We start from the raw sequence: 16487 nt of genomic DNA on the forward strand, positions 1-16487 counted from the left end.
GGAAAACAGTGTGGAGGTTCCACAAAAAATTGAAAATAGTTCTACCCTATGACCCAGCAGTAGCACTGCTAGGAATTTACCCAAGGGATACAGCAGTGCTGATGCATAGGGGAACTTGTACCCCAATGTTTACAGTAGTACTTTCAACAATAGCCAAATTATAGAAAGAGCCTAAATGTCCATCAACTGATGAATGGATAAAGAAATTGTGGTTTATATACACAATGGAGTACTACATGGCAATGAGAAAGAATGAGATATGGCCTTTTGTAGCAACGTGGAGGAAACTGGAGAGTGTTATGCTAAGTGAAATAAGTCATACAGAGAAAGACAGATACCATATGGTTTCACTCTTATGTGGATCCTGAGAAACTTAACAGAAGACCATGGGGGAGGGGAAGGAAAAAAAAGGTTAGAGAGGGAGGGAGCCAAAACATAAGAAACTCTTAAAAACTGAGAACAAACTGAGGGTTGATGGGGGGTGGGAGGGAGGAGATGGTGGGTGATGAGTATTGAGGAGGGCACCTGTTGGGATGAGCACTGGGTGTTGTATGGAAACCAATTTGACAATAAATTTCATATTAAAAATAAATAAAATGTACTCTAGAGGTTACCACACACAAAAATAAATAAATGTTGGTTCCCATTTTTTAAAAACAATGTGAGCTTAAAACAAAACGTATCTTAAGTCCAGATTAGGCTGAATGGCTGCCAATTTGCTTTCTCTGTGGGAGAGATCTGGTTTTTCCTTATCTCCTCAGCTTCATTCTATGCTTTTCTCCCATTTACATTTGATAATTTAGACTCACTCATCTTTATTTTCCTGGAATAGCTTGTCCTCAATGTGAGTCTTCCTTACTTATAGTCTAGATGCATAAAATTCTGGTATCAATGAGAGTAGAACCTTCTTAAAATGGGTGCATTCCCACCCTGACACTTTTACTCTCTCTTACAGATGCTTTGTTTTTGTTTTGTTCTGTTTTTTATGATTTCACAACATTTTTTTCTAAATTTGTGATGACAACTGCATGTGCCATTTAATTGCTTATTGTCTTTTCTGCCATTAAATTATAGGAACTATGGAGGGCATCTACTATGTCTGCTTTTGTGTGTTTTATTTGTTCCTAGTACAAGACCAGACCTATAATAAGCAAATAACATACATAGATAATGAATATATAAATGTTCACTGGACTTCTTTTTCTCTATGTATCACATTCTAATCATCCTGCAAGACCAAACTCAATGTTAACTTCTTATGACCCTTATCTCCTAGCCTCCAAAAATGTCATACCTCCTCTGTGTGTCCTTAACACTTTACACATTCTTTTTTTTTTTAATTTAAATCCAAGTTAGTTAACATATAGTATAATAATGATTCCAGGAATAGAATTTAGTGATTCATCAGTAACATATAACACCTAGTGCTCATCCCAACAAGTGCCCTCTTTAATGCCCATCACCCATTTAGCCCATCCCACCACCCAACACCCCACCAGCCACCCTCAGTTTGTTCTCTGTATTTAAGAGTCTCTCATCTTTTGTTTCCCTCTCTGTTTTTTTTTTAATCTTACTTTTGCTTCATTTCCCCTATCTTCGTCTACCATGTTTCTTAAATTCCACGTGAGTGAAATCATATATTTGTCTTTCTCTATTTCATTTAGTGTAATACCCTCTAGTTCCAGCTACCACACATTCTTAAATTATAATGATTATACTATATTTTAGTCTGACTGTGGACCTCTTGATGCCTAACATCTATCATGGTGCTTAAAATATGATTACAAAGTAATCTTATAACTGTAATCCTCTACACTTGAAGGTAATTTAAATCACTATATTAGTCTATTTCCAATAAAACCAGAAATTTTTGCAAAAAGTGGGACCAAGTAAATATTCATATTAATAATTATTCTGCAAATCATATCATACTATAATAGTCACTAGCATTAATTGAATACTTATTCTTTTAAAAACTTTTAATGTTTATTTATTTTTGAGAGAGAGAGACACACACAGAGTGTGAGCAGCATGGGGCAGAGAAAGAGAGACACACACAATCCAAAGCAGGCTCCAGGCTCTGAGCTGTCAGCACAGAGCCCTACGTGGGTCTCGAACTCAACAAACTGAGATCATTACCTGAGCCAAAGTCAGCCACTTAACTGACTGAGCCACCCAGTCGCCCCTGAATACTTATTTTTCTAAATGTTTGTTTATTTATTTTGAGAGAGAGAGAAAGAGCACGCAGGGGAGGGGCAGAGAGAGGAGGAGAAAGAGAATCCCAAGCAGGCTCCACACTCAGTGTAGAGTCGTACAAGGGTCTCCAACTCAAGACTGTGAGATCATGATGTAAGCCTAAAACAAGAGTCAGACACAAACAACTCAGCTACCCAAGTGCCCCAATTGAATACTTATTTTGTCTCAAGCTGCATAATTACTACATGCATAAATCCTCTCATGTAATTTCCTCAACCAATGAAATAAGTACTATTCTCATTTTTAGATTTTTGGAAATAAGCTCTTAGAGAACACAAGTAGTTTGTGGCAAGAATGGAATTCAAATGAAGTTAGTTTGACTTCAAAGCCTAAAGTAATATATGGACTAAATGGTCAGACTCTGGAATCAGGAAATACTAAGTTCAAATTTCAGTTCCACAAATTATCTGCTGTGTAAACAGGGCTTTAGTTTTCTCATTTGTAAAGTGGGGATAAAATAATAAATACCATATAAGATTTTATAATAAATAAAGAAGACATGTAAAAACAGAAAGTTGCTTACCATTTTGTAGTCTATAAAATATCACTTTTAATTATTGAGGCTGAGAAATTCAGTTGATTTTTAATAAAATCAATTTATTAAGATTAGAGTTTGACTAGACCTCAGATCTTTTAAATTTATCTCATGTTTTTCTTCAAACATTATCATTTATATTAATTATGGGGCTGAGTAAATTAAGTTCTGTATTTCTTTTAGAAAATTACAATTGTATTAATGTGAAATCATATATTATCTTTTCTTCTACATGTATAGCAAAATGTAATTTTAAGTCATCTTGAAAGATCCACAGGGACAAAATTTCCACAAATCTCTATTCTAAGAATGATCTCCCCCACAACCTCCTGCAGGGATATTCTTTAGAGTATCATTTGTCCTTTATACAAATAATATACAGAAGTGTGTGTGGTAGGTATAATTATGGTCATTACCAATATTTTTTTACTAAATATAATTTATTGTCAAATCAGCTAACATACAGTATATACAGTGTAGTCTTGTATATACTGAGTATACTGTATATACTGTATGTTAGCTGATTTGACAATAAATTATTTTGGGGAGTAGATTCCCATGTTTCATCACTTACATACAATACCCAGGGCTCAACCCAACAAGTGCCCTCCTCAATGCCCGTTACCCATTCTTTTCACCCCCCAAGCCCCCTCAACTCTACGTTTGTTCTAAGTTTCTTACGGTTTGCCTCCCTCTATGTTTGAAACTATTTTTTTCTCCTTCCTTTCCCCCATATGTCTCATGGATATTTTGTAAAAATAAGTATTTGTGAATGTTAGTTAAATTATCATTTAATGTTTTACAGGATTTTTGGTATCTTTTATTTATAAAATGCTACAATCAGAGGACTACTAAAATTTCAAGATTTTTAAAAAATATTATTTGATAGTTATGCAAATTAATGTCTACCACAGTATACTACTTTCATTCTCTTGGTTGTTAGTAACTTAATTTTGAATTAGTAAAATAAATACTAATTTTAAGACGGAGATAAAACATATTCATTTATGTATACTTCTGAAAAATACTTATGTTTATAGAATATTTGCAGGAAGATTTCATAGACAGTACCTCATTTTTTTTAATGTTTATTTTTGAGAAAGAAGTAGAAAGAGTGTGCTACAGTGGGGAGGAAAACAGAGAGAGAAGAGGACAGAGGACCCAGAGTGGTCTCTGCACTGACAGCAGCGAGCCCATTGTGAGGCTTGAACTCACAAACCACGACAGCCTGGCAATACCTCATCTGAAACTCACCAGTATATGTGGTAAGTTCAATTTACATGTTACAGAACAGGAAACTCAGGCAGACAGAATTCAATGACTTACTCAAGATCAGACAGCCATTAAGCAGAATTTGAATTCTAACTCGTGTCTTTCAAATCCAAAGCCCATGATTGTTCACTTACTACATGACAAGAAATTAACTGTTTAACTCCAGGAAAGTACCCTAATAAAGTTGGTGTGTAATTAGACACTTTAAAGTAATGGAATATTAATAGTAACAAATAAGATCCAGCTACCATTGTTTTCAATCACCCAGTCTTCAACTCCATAGTATTATTCTTTAATTTTAAATTAAACAAACTTCAACAAAATAATGAAATAAATAACATAAAATATTACCTAAAATCTGATCCAACTCTCTTCCCATTTTCTGGTTCTCCTGGATCTGGGCATAAATTGGAAGCTGTTTTGATACCTCCCTCATTTACTGTAACAACAGAAGAAAACAAAAGAATCAAAACACTTATGAATAGAAAATAAAGAAAAATGTTAATTGAAAAATTTACATAAAACATATTCTTATTTTTTAAATATCACTGTAGTTTAAATATATAAAGGTGAAATATAAATTTATAACCTAGTAATAAAGACAAAGCATTTTTTCTCTTAGTGGACCTATAAGTTTTATGTTCAACTTCAATGGCATACTATTCTGAATAGTAACACATTAATAGTTAACACTTTATTTTTAATTACTATCAAATTGTGAAGTCTCTGGGAATTCATTCCCAGGGTGTTAGTGCCAGAGTTTCCACTAATTATTGGCAGCAAAGAAGTCACTAACACTTATAATTGTGTCATTTGGGTACCTACTATTTTTAAGTTGCAATAGGAAAATAAGACCCTATGGGAAAAGTTGAAGATTATTAGCACTTCTTATCTGATATATACCAAAGCAGTGTGTCCTGCCAATGTTAAAGTAAAACTGTGGTTCTAATTACCAGGCATGTCCCTAAATTATGACATACTGCTGAAAACCAAATAATGGCTTTACCCTCTAGCCATTTACATGATTATGTTTCACTAGCCATCATACACATTCTCAGCACTTTATCCAGAACACTCAATTATTGAAAGATTTCTTAATATTTTCAATAGTGTGATCACAAGGGGTAACCAAATCCCCAAGACAGATATTTTAATGCAAACGAGTTTTAAACCTGATAGTTTTGAAATATGCGAGTGATATTGTTTCATAAATTCAATCTTGTAATGAACTAGAGAATAACTGCTACTTTGTTCTTTATCAACTTCTCTGCATTTTGAGGAAAGAATAGGACCTGAGTGGAGATTCCACAGAAAAAAAAAAAAAAAAAAAAAAAAGCAAAATTTTACAATGGTTCTCGACCTACACCGTGGATCCAAACCACTTGTGGACATTTCTTTAGGGATGAAGATGCTTATTTCTACCTTTAGATATTCTAACACAATTACTCTAGGGTAGGACCCTGGGCATCAGTTTTTTCCCTGGTTTGGTTTTCAGTAATCCTTAAGGTGATTCTAATGTAAAGTCAATGTTGAGACCTACTGGTCTCCGGCATAATTTAGTTCAGATTGATCAATATGTTCAAACTGATTTATCAGATAACAAGATAACTATCAGGTAATGTCCCAACAGTCATAGCTCTGGTAAAATTGTCATATTCTCAATTAGATAGGAAATTTTCCATTTGTGTCTTTCATTCTGTAAAAATCACTTTCCTAAATATCCCCAGCCAATATCCTTATTGACAACTTTATTACATATTCACTGATCCCTGCAAAATATGTGATAGTTTTACTTTTTTTGGTCTGCTTACTTGCTATTTCATTCCCTTTTATCTCTTTTTTTTTAATCATTCCCTTATTTTTGATCACTCTCTTACTTTAGACGACTCTCTTACTTTCTAGTGGACAAATTCAAAGGCATTGACCATGGTTCTCTATATTTTATATTTCACTCATGGCTTGAAAAAATTACCTCTTTGCTAACGAGTTCCAATACATGGTTTCATCATTTTTTCCCCAAGCTCATTCTTCCTCCTTCAATGATCTCCTAAGTGACTCCACCGAAATATCCAGCGTTACCTCTTGTGCATGCTCAGATCCAATCTAATCACTGATGCTTTTGTACATTCCATTATAATTCACCTCCAATCCACCTTGAGTACTAGAGGAGGACTAAACTTCCTCAAACACAGTTTTTATTAATGTTCTAATCTCCTATGATTTGAGATTTCTACTATATCAGTTTTATTTCCCACTAGTCACCAAGATGCTTCCATAACTCAATCCAAAGGTTTCTAAATCATTCTGCAATTTTACTAGTTAGCCATGTTCACCCCATGCTTTATTTATATTTTCTCCAAGTCTCCATGTTTTTCCTTTCTTCCTCCTTAGCTATCAAAATTATATCTAGTTTTTAGACTCAGCCCAAGTCCCACTTTTTGCAAAATACAATCCTTAATTTTTCCAGATTATTCTAGTCCTTCAAATTATATAACATCGGAAATTTTATGTTTAGTTTTTAAATGATTTATCGTGTTATAGATTAGTAGTTTCCCATTCCTTAGTCATACATACAAAGAGATTATATACTTGATAAAGATAAGGGGAAAACAATTATTTTAAATACACCCAAAATGCCTAGATAGGTGTTAATAACCTCTGAGTAAATATGCCCTAGTAGTTTAATTAACAACAATATCTGGTGTATTGTTTTCAATGAATCAAGTATTTTCTATTGGAAGCACTCTCTTATCTTAAAATAGCTTTTGAAAAGGTTGGGGTTTATGTTATTTAAATGTGGCTTTTTGACATGGAATAGATATAAAGAAAGGAATGGCATGAACTGGGCTTACCTACTTTATTACAATCCAATGTATAACACAGATTACAAGTTAATTTAGAAGTGATCTATGAATACATTATTAGAAAATAAAATTTTTTTAATTCATTTTTTCCATTTCATCATTACCTCAAAATATAAGCCTGTGTTAATATAAATTTAAATAGTAGCTAATGCTTAACAGGGTACTGTGTCAGGAACTATTCTACATCATTCATCAACTCATTTAATATTCACAACAATCTAAAGGGTAGTTACTATTATTACACACTTCCTACAGGTGAGGAAACTATGGCAGGGAGAGGTTAAAAATGTTTCCAAAGTCATATCTGTTAGTTAGTGCCTTAATCTAGGTTTAAACCTTGGCATATTCATTCAAAAACTTCTATTGTTAAACCCGAAGCCCTCCATCCTGTCCAGAAATCTCACTAAGGCAAAATGGCATCACTAATTAAATTCAATCCTCTTTACCAAATGTTTTATCTTAAGATGCAGTGCACATACATACTTTTTTACCATTTCACTTAATTAATTCATGTATTTATTTATTTATTTATTTATTCAGTTTATTTGGAAGTATCCTTTAAACCAGTTTTTGATTATCTGCAATAGGGGAAAGACTTTCCAATTTAAAATGTAAAGATAACGGGAGAGCTTCTGCATGATACGTGTATTTAATACTCTTTAAAACATTTAAACTAAAAAATAAAGAACAAAGTGTATAACATCTTATTTCTCTGAAGTATAGATATTTCATAATTGCCCACAGTTAGTTATACCAAGACATTCAAATGTAGTAGTTTTTATTCAACAGTTGCTTTTTCTACACAATGCTATTTAAGCAATTGGACAGATCTATCCTGTTTACTTCTGTAAATGTGAGCAGTAATTCACAGAATGGCAAAAACAGGAGTGCTCTTTAAGAGTTTAAGTATGGGGCACCTGGGTGGCTCAGTCGGTTGACTGTCCATCTCTCGATTTCAGCTCAGGTCATGATCTCACGGTTCTTGGGACTGAGCCCCGTGTCAGGCTCTGCACTGAGAGCATTAAGCCTGCTTAGGATTCTCTCTCCCTCTCTCTGTGCCCCTTCCCTGCTCGCACTCTTTCTCTCACTCTCTCTCAAATATAAATAAATAAACATTTTTAAATAGTTTAATTACATGGACAGGGTGTTGCCTCTTGAAAAGAGTATCGCTATAGGGAGTATTCTTTTTTCTCTGAACTTTAAGAATATTTATTATACCTATTATTATTATTATTATTATTAATGCAACATGAGTTGTTTCTCACACACAAAAGTGGACAAAAGAGGAGAGGGCAAGTTTTACAGATTAAAAAAAAAACAAATGGATTTGTAATTTCTTATAATACTGAAGTTATGGGTTTACAGGTTTATATGGGTTTATAAATAGGCTACAGTAGTCTTAATTAATTTACCACAATATTCCATGTTTGAACTTAAAAACATAAACTTAGCCAACATAAAATTATAATAGCCAGCATGTCACGAAATATTCTACATCTTTTACATGTATCAACTCATTTACTCTTCCCTACAATCTTTAGGGTAATTTTTTATAAGCAATTTATTTCTGAGATTCTGATTTTATATCACACAGAATTTACTCCAAAAATAAAAACAAATAGATTCTATATAGAAGTTACCTCTATGTCACCTCACACAGCTGGTTACATTGCCACTTTTCTTAGACTCTTTTTTTTATATTAGATTTTAAAATTTTATTCCACCTTGTAAAATACAGCATTTTAGATCTTGTTCTGAAATCAACCATCATGGACGTTGACAGAATGTTAGTTTATACTACTATATAACCTACAAAGAGTTGACTCTTAACTCATTTATCTTCCCAATAAAATGTTGGGTCCTTGCCAGCTGAGACTATATTTTATTCACTCTTTTACCTTCTTAGTATAGCATGGTGCTACCTTGGAGAAATAGCTCACACAGAATTGTAGAATGAATAAATAACATGAAATGAATGATAGTATGGATTTGAAGATAAAATAAAATAATTATACATTTTGAGAAGCTTAGAGTCTTTTCATAATTCCATCTTAATACTTTAGAAGAACTAGTAGAAAAGTTAGTAACACTACTAGTTAATTAAGTTCAACATTTTAAAATACAAAAACATGTCTTTACCTTTAAAATTAAAAAAAATCAATTTGTTTTCCATTTGCTGACAAACCTACCCTTTTGGGTGAAAAAACAAGGGAAACAACAAGGGATGGATAGAGGTTTTGGAGTTTGGATATTAATTTGGAATAAGAATCTAAGTTAGCATTCAAACACCCAAATGCTCCCCATGAAAACTACTGCCGTTTTCTGAATCTGTTATTAATTTGTTTCTTAGTTAAATTTTAAAGGCACTACTGTGGGAAGACGTGCTTTGGCAATGTGTATAGATCAGTCTTCCTCGCTTATGCTCACTTCTGGCAGTTCCAGTAATAGAATGGACTGTTTAAAAAAAAAAAAAAAAAAAAAAACACATACACACAAGCTTTTTTGTTATTTTTTTTCATTTGAAAGGCTTATAGGAGATAAAAATTGTCTCCTTTAAAAATTATTTGGCCCATGGGGTGTCTGGGTGGCTCAGTCAGTTAGGTGTCTGACTTCGGCTCAGGTCATGATCTCACAGCTCATGATTTCGAGCCCTGCGTCGGGTTCTGTGCTGACAGCTCAGAGCCTGAAGCCTGCTTCGGAGTCTGTGTTTCCCTCTCTCTCTTCCCCTCCCCTCCCCTCTCTCAAAAAAAATATTAAAAAAAAAAAAAAAAGATGAAACTGATATGCTCCCTTCCCTGAGGTGTTGCTCTTCCAGAGGAGACAGGCAGAGTGACAGATAATTTCAATACTTATATGAATACCTGCTTCTCATTCTGTGTCTCCCTCTCTCTCTGCTCCTCCCCTGCTTGCGCTCTGCCTTTCTCTGTCTCTCAAAAATGAATAAATGTAAAAAAATTTTTTTTTAATTATTTGGCCCTGTGTTGAATAAATGATATCAGAGAGATGAAGACCCAAATGCTTACTTGTTAACCACTAAATAATAATGACAAAAATTAAAACAATACAATCCTTTTCTATAAACAACCATAGAGAATGTAGTTTTGATATTAGTTAGGAGTTATTTGAAAAAAATGCACTGAAATGAAATGTCATATAATGCTGATGTATTATTTTGTGACTATAAGAAATTGGCAATACGTAATTTGTTTTTATTTAATTGTGATTTTAAAAAATGTAAAAAATCACAATATTTTTTATCTTTTACACAAAATGTAATAGATAAATGCAAATTATGCTTTAAAATTATGAAAGAAATTAACATTTATTGCTTCACAATTAACTTTTTTTTTCCTCATTAACTTTTCTTCCCCCAATTTTAAAACCAATATTCTTTAAATAAAATATTTTTAAAAGAATTAGGTTTTTTCTCTGGGGTACCTTTGTGGTGCAGCTGGCCGGGCATCTGACTGGATTTCGGTTCAGGCCATGATCTCATGGTCTGTGGATTGGAGCCCCGTGTCAGACTCCACACTGACAGCACAGAGTCTGCTTTGAATTCTCTCACCTTCCTTCTCTCTTCCCCTACCCTGTCTGAATTTCCCAGGACATCTGAAAGCTCAGAGTATGCAGCACATAACATTTGTATAGCCAAAAGAAAGAAAGGGTGAACCAGCAGAATTTATAATTCTACTTAGAATTCCAAAACAAATATACTGGCCAAAACATTAGAAAAAAGGTAGTAAACCTACTGTTTAAGTCTGCAAAGACTTAACTTTTATTTCATATTGACATGATGAAATTTGGTAGGTCAGAATATTCATCTAATAACTTCTTTCCATGTATATGTCCTATTGTAGGAAAAATGCCTTTCCAAAATGTTTTTAACAATTAATATATGAAAAATTACTCTAACACTATTTATTTCCCTGAAATGGGTAGATATGTTTTTAACCCCCAAAAATAGAATAAGAAATTATAATTATATAGCTAAATACTTTGTAATGAATTATTTAGTGCTTTGTAAAATGTAATCTAATTTGATCAATGATTTCCTACTTATATCTGCTATTTTTGGCTTAGTATTCTCAAATCTAACAAAATGTAAAATCACATTTTAAAATTATTACACTTTAAAGTGTTTGATCACATACAGGCTCTGAGTTTTTTTGATAATTGATGTAATTGCTCAAATTCTGTCATTTACCGTTATACATACAAGTCACTAAACATGAAGATAAAATCCTTTTCTGAAATAACCATAATGAATAATCATTGTTAAAGAAATAGCTATAAACTCATTTCATCAGATTAATTGGAACTGAATAAAATAATAATGCTAAAATATATTCCTGTTAAAATATAACATATGCTATTTTAATAATCTTATTAACTATCAATGTATCATTAGAGAAGTCAGATGTGTCATGAATGGTTTCTTTCAAAATTATATATATGTGTGTGTGTGTGTGTGTACACACACACACACACACATACATATATATATATATGTATGTGTGTGTGTGTGCACACACACACATACATATATATATATATGCACGATAAGGTAGAAAATTTTTTCAAACTGCTATTGATTTATAATACAAATCCAAAAAAAAATTTTTGTTTATAGTAATATATATGATTGCCCTAATTCAGTGATTCTTAATTTGAGATTCAAGGATGAACTTCAGATGATCTATAAATCCATGAATTTTTTTTAAGTTTATTTTTATTTATTTTGAGAGAGTGATAGAGAAGCAAGTTGGGGAGGGGCAGAAAGAGAGGAAGAAGGAATCCCAAGCAGTCTCTGCACCCTCCACACAGAGCCTGATGTGGGGCTAGAGCTCGCTAACTGTGAGATCATGACCTGAGCTGAAGTCAAAAGCCCAACTCTTAAGTGACTGAGCCACCTAGCCACCCCTAAATCTCTGAATGTTAAGCAAAATTGTGTATAAGGCAACACATAAATAAGTGTATTTCAGGCCACCTTGTTATTTTCAAGAGAAAGCAAAAGTTAATTCTATAGTCAACTAATTAATTTACAAAAGAGTTGACTTAAAGGGTGTGGATAACTTAATTTAAACTGAGAATATATTTTTCTCTTAAATGAAAAATTACCATTAAAAGAAATTTTTTCCCTAGAAAAATAATTATGTCAAACAAAAATCCTTATAAGAAATCACCAATTTAAAAACTTTCACTATTTTTTTTTTTTAATCTCACATCCTAGAATTACAAAACTAGAATGCTATCAACATACTAGCTCAAAGAATTTTTTTACGTCTGAAACAGCGTCAGCTTGGGAGCTCCCCACATCAATCCATTAACTCAATACACATTTAAATACAAGAAAATATTGAATAATAATCATGCATGTTATATAGGTATTAATGCAGTTAATTTGGTAAATACACAAACATTTTAAAAGAACACACACAAACAACACAGACACCACAAACTTCACTCTTGCACTAGAGAAAGTAACAAAAAAGGAGTACACTCACAGATAGAAAACTTGTTGCTGTTGTCTTTCCCTGGAAACAATTTAAATCCTCTAGATTTAAAATCTATGGCCTTTTTCACTAGTTAAGAAAACAAACAAAAACATGTATCAGGATATACAATTTTAAAATAAAATTCAAGTTAACAAATTTTGTTAGCATTGAATTATCCAAGTTAAAGAAACTGCTTTCTTAAGCCTGACATAGGGTACCCAGAAGAAAATAAAAAAATAAATAAAAAAAAAAAAAGAAAATACAGCAATATAATCACTGAGTAGTAAAATACCAAGCAGTACAGAAAGAGTTTAAGTGTTCTGTAGGGAAAATCCTGGATATATGGGTAGATAGGTTTTTAAATACTATGCAAGTTTTTATAGGAGAGCAAAATACTACCAGTTTATTATAACTTCAATCCATCAAATTGTATGGAAAAATTAAACTAGGAAAATAAAAATACTGAGATATTATAAAAGTTTGAAAGATTTAATGAACTTGGTTCTTAAACTAATATAGTTTTTAGGTAATTTAGCTTAAGTGGAATATTAGGATACATTTAAGAAAATGGTATAATTGAAAAAACTTAAAATATATTATAGTATTTCTGCCAATAACCATTTTCTTTCATAATCATTGCCTTAACATTATGATTGATGCCCATCCACAATCTATAAAATTTATAAACGTGAACTACCTCTATTTGGAGTTCATCTGAAATATTGCTATTGTTTTTGATATTATGATATTGAAAGCCAATATCATAGGAGGCTGGTATATTTCCTGTGTATTGTACTAAAATAGACATGACTAGATTTACTTAAAAGATAAATTCAATGAAGTAACTGATATACTTTAAAAATATTTTTTCAAGTATTTTGAATGAAGGAAAAGAAGTATTAGTCTTTTAAGAATAAATTACTAGATTCACTACAGTTTCTATGTACTTTTTAAGTCATAAACAATGATACCAAGTGAAATAAAGGAAATCTATTTAATTGAAACCCCACCCGTGAAAAAAAAGTTATGCAACCTGATCTAATATTTAAATATCAATTCTTTTTTTAAAAAACAGCATGAATAAGAATGCAAGGTATATATTTAACTTCTTCAATTATAATTTAGAAATTTTTACATATTGCTTTTTATAAGATTTATAGGCTAGGGATTATTACATCAGGCAACTAGGTTTTGTTCATGCCATGAATTGAAAAGAAGGAAAACTGACTTTTGTTAGATGGCTTAAAACAACCATTTCACAAAATCTTATCTGCTATTTTACCCACTTAGTTCAAATCATGAGTATTTTATTGGTTTTTAAACATTTTAAGGTGATTTATTTCCTCAAAATTAGAAAGGTAGAGAAAGGGTCTGATGAGTTACTGGAATATATAGTTATGGACTATCTATACACACTGTTATAAAAAATAAGGAAATGACCAGTAAAGCAAGATTTGAGACCTGATTCTTAGCAAATTATTAGTTGTGTGATTTTGGACAAGAATCTTTTTACCTCAGTCTCTTCTCTTACAATAAGAAACTAGGGGTAGATGACAGCTCAGCCATTTGACAGTTCTGAGATTCTTATCAGAAAAAAGAAATAACCACCTCTCTCTCTCAAATCGTGCTTCTGTTATAATTCTCTTCTACACCTCCATCCCCATGGTGAGCCAGAGGTTAATTCTACTGGAGTATTCAACTGCTCTAAATTTAGCTCTCCCACTTGTGAATTTTCCTGCTTTCTTAAAATTCTTCTTAATAAAATGGGCATTTTGTGTTTTGAGGCATATTTCTGGATAATCCCAATCCAAACATGAATTGTAAGTAGGAATTCTAACTCTACCTTCCTCTGCACTGTAACATTTGACTTCAACAACTGCAGGTGAGTCTGAAGATTTCATGAGAATTTTCACACAAAATCTGGAATTCTTTGAGAAATAAAGATAAATAAATGAAACAATTGTAAACCCAGAGGCGAAAATTGAAGACAGTTCAGAGGATGAAAAAAGATCACTTCTATAACGTGTAACTGGGACTGAAGAACTTTGAAAACTACAGTGGTAGAGTGTGTGTGTGTTTGTGTGTGTGTGTGTGTGTGTGTGTGTGTGTGTGTGTGTGAAGGTTTATGAGGGGTGCTTAAGGTGATTATTCGGTTGGGTGAAGTCAGGAACAATGTGTATCTAAGAAAGCATCACCTCAGACCAAGGAGTTCTAGTTTTCTGGTTCTAAAGGGACCTAGCTTTATTACTATTTTTTTTTAAAAAACTCATTTTTCATTTTAAATTGAAGAAAACAGTCCATCTTTTTAAAACATATTACAATGTAATACAGATGCAGAAGATGGAAGGCCAGGAGAATATCTGTTTTAGAAGAAAAAAAGAATGGAAAATAACAGAAAATTTAAACCCACCAAAAAAATTTAAAGTTAAACAGCAAACACATACTTTGTTTTTTTTTTTTATGATTTCAAGAATATAATATATATATCACTTTATAAATAAACTGAAAGGACAAATATTTCAAGTACCAACTGCAAAAACCCTCTTCTAAATTGTATATTGATGAAATGGTAAATCTCAAGTATATGCCATAAAATGTGCATTTTATTATGCATTCCCAGGTATATGTATGAAATAACATACCATTAAGCAATGAGTGCTTCTAAGTAAATACAACTTATCATGAAATTGACCTGATCTTTTCAACAGGTGTATTTCAGTAACGAGCACTTAAAATTTATTTTATCATAGAGATAAATTAAAATATGTTGTGGGCTTTTATGCAAGTTAAGAAAATGTTAAATGATGGTATGTTGTTTGTGGCCATTCCTTTCACTGTACTCTGAGCTTCTCAAAGGCTGAAACGTGGAACTTCTATGAGTGTGTGATTGAATGAACACCTGCAGTGTTGCCAATCCTGGCTCATTTAACCAAAGACATTTTGTCAAGAGTATTTCTTTTACTAATCATAAATGAGAAGGGGGAAAGTGAAAAATGAATGAATATTCAAGTAGAAGTATGTTCATGTATAAAGCTATTTTTAAATCCATAATAACTATGTATGTTCTAATACTTTTATTAAAAATGTCATTAAATGCAAGACATGTAGACATGTGCACAAATATCTATTTCCTTTGTTTTCTTCTGTCTTCACATGCTAAGCAATTTTGGGTCATTTTTATTTATTGCTTTTTTGGTTTGACTTAAGCATCATGGAAATATTCTAAAATATAAACAAACTCTGGCAGAAAGGAAGATATTAGGGCAACAATCAAATTCACTTTTAAGTTGTAAGCTCTGAACACAAGAAAAATCATTTTGTGAGTCTGTAAATCTTTGTTATATAAACCACTGTAGGGGATTAACACTGCAGTATTTTTAAGATCTATTACTGTTCTATCATCTTCAAAATCAATTTGAATTCTAAAACGCATTTTAAAAATTACCTAAAAATGGTGATTGATGTTTCTTAAAATTCATGTAACGTCCATGTTAATCAGTTGAAGTTACTTATTTGAAATTATTTCATTAATTTAGATTTCAATGCCTATTATTAACATTAAACATATATACACATACATGGATAAAGAATTTGATTTTGTTCAAACATTAATGTGTGTGTGTGCGTGTTTGTGTGTGTGCGCGCGCGTGCGTGTTTGGAACAGGCAGCCTATGACTTTATTTTTATGTTAGAGACTCTTTACTAGTGTAACCTGAGAACATGTAGTATTACTAGCAGAAAATCAATTGGAAGGTAGTAGATTTCACGCTGGTGCCAGTGTTTAATGTTAGAAAATTCACCATATCACACAGATGTGATAGAGGGAATTCAACCATTAGTTGGAGGTTTGGAAAAGATGATCTTTAACTGTTCTGTCACTATGCTTCTAAAACTTATAATCATAAAACATCTCCTGGCCTCAAATTTCTTAACTGAAAATTAATAAACTCCTCACTACATAATCTCAAGAGTCATATACCTATAATTTTATAACCATATTTTTAAATTCTATTTCATTGCTACATATAGACAATATGTAATTTGCAGAACTTTTTTACCTTTGAA

At 32.0% G+C, this 16487-nt stretch overlaps 1 protein-coding gene and 1 long non-coding RNA gene across 4 annotated transcripts in view; one reads left to right on the forward strand and one right to left on the reverse strand.

The window, feature by feature from the left end:
- CSMD3 (CUB and Sushi multiple domains 3) overlaps positions 1 to 16487 on the reverse strand; it is a 1245616-nt gene that overhangs the window by 697833 nt on the left and 531296 nt on the right. Inside the window, exons 8-9 of one of the 2 annotated variants that reach the window (XM_078441977.2) lie at positions 12432 to 12509; positions 4415 to 4502 (exon numbers count right to left, since the gene is read on the reverse strand). In XM_078441977.2, coding sequence (XP_078298103.1) covers positions 4415 to 4502; positions 12432 to 12509 — 166 coding nt within the window. The remainder of the gene's footprint in view (positions 1 to 4414; positions 4503 to 12431; positions 12510 to 16487) is intronic. The other variant, XM_078441978.2, reaches the window with a different exon arrangement.
- The window catches only part of LOC144615142 (uncharacterized), a 40701-nt gene that overhangs the window by 21313 nt on the left and 2901 nt on the right, over positions 1 to 16487 (forward strand). For both annotated transcript variants that reach the window (XR_013553628.1, XR_013553629.1), the window contains exon 3: positions 3895 to 4056. This is a non-coding gene — a long non-coding RNA (uncharacterized LOC144615142). The remainder of the gene's footprint in view (positions 1 to 3894; positions 4057 to 16487) is intronic.

The sequence above is a fragment of the Panthera onca genome, chromosome F2 (genome assembly GCF_046562875.1).
Source record: "Panthera onca isolate mPanOnc1 chromosome F2, mPanOnc1 haplotype 2, whole genome shotgun sequence".
Lineage (NCBI taxonomy): Eukaryota > Metazoa > Chordata > Mammalia > Carnivora > Felidae > Panthera > Panthera onca.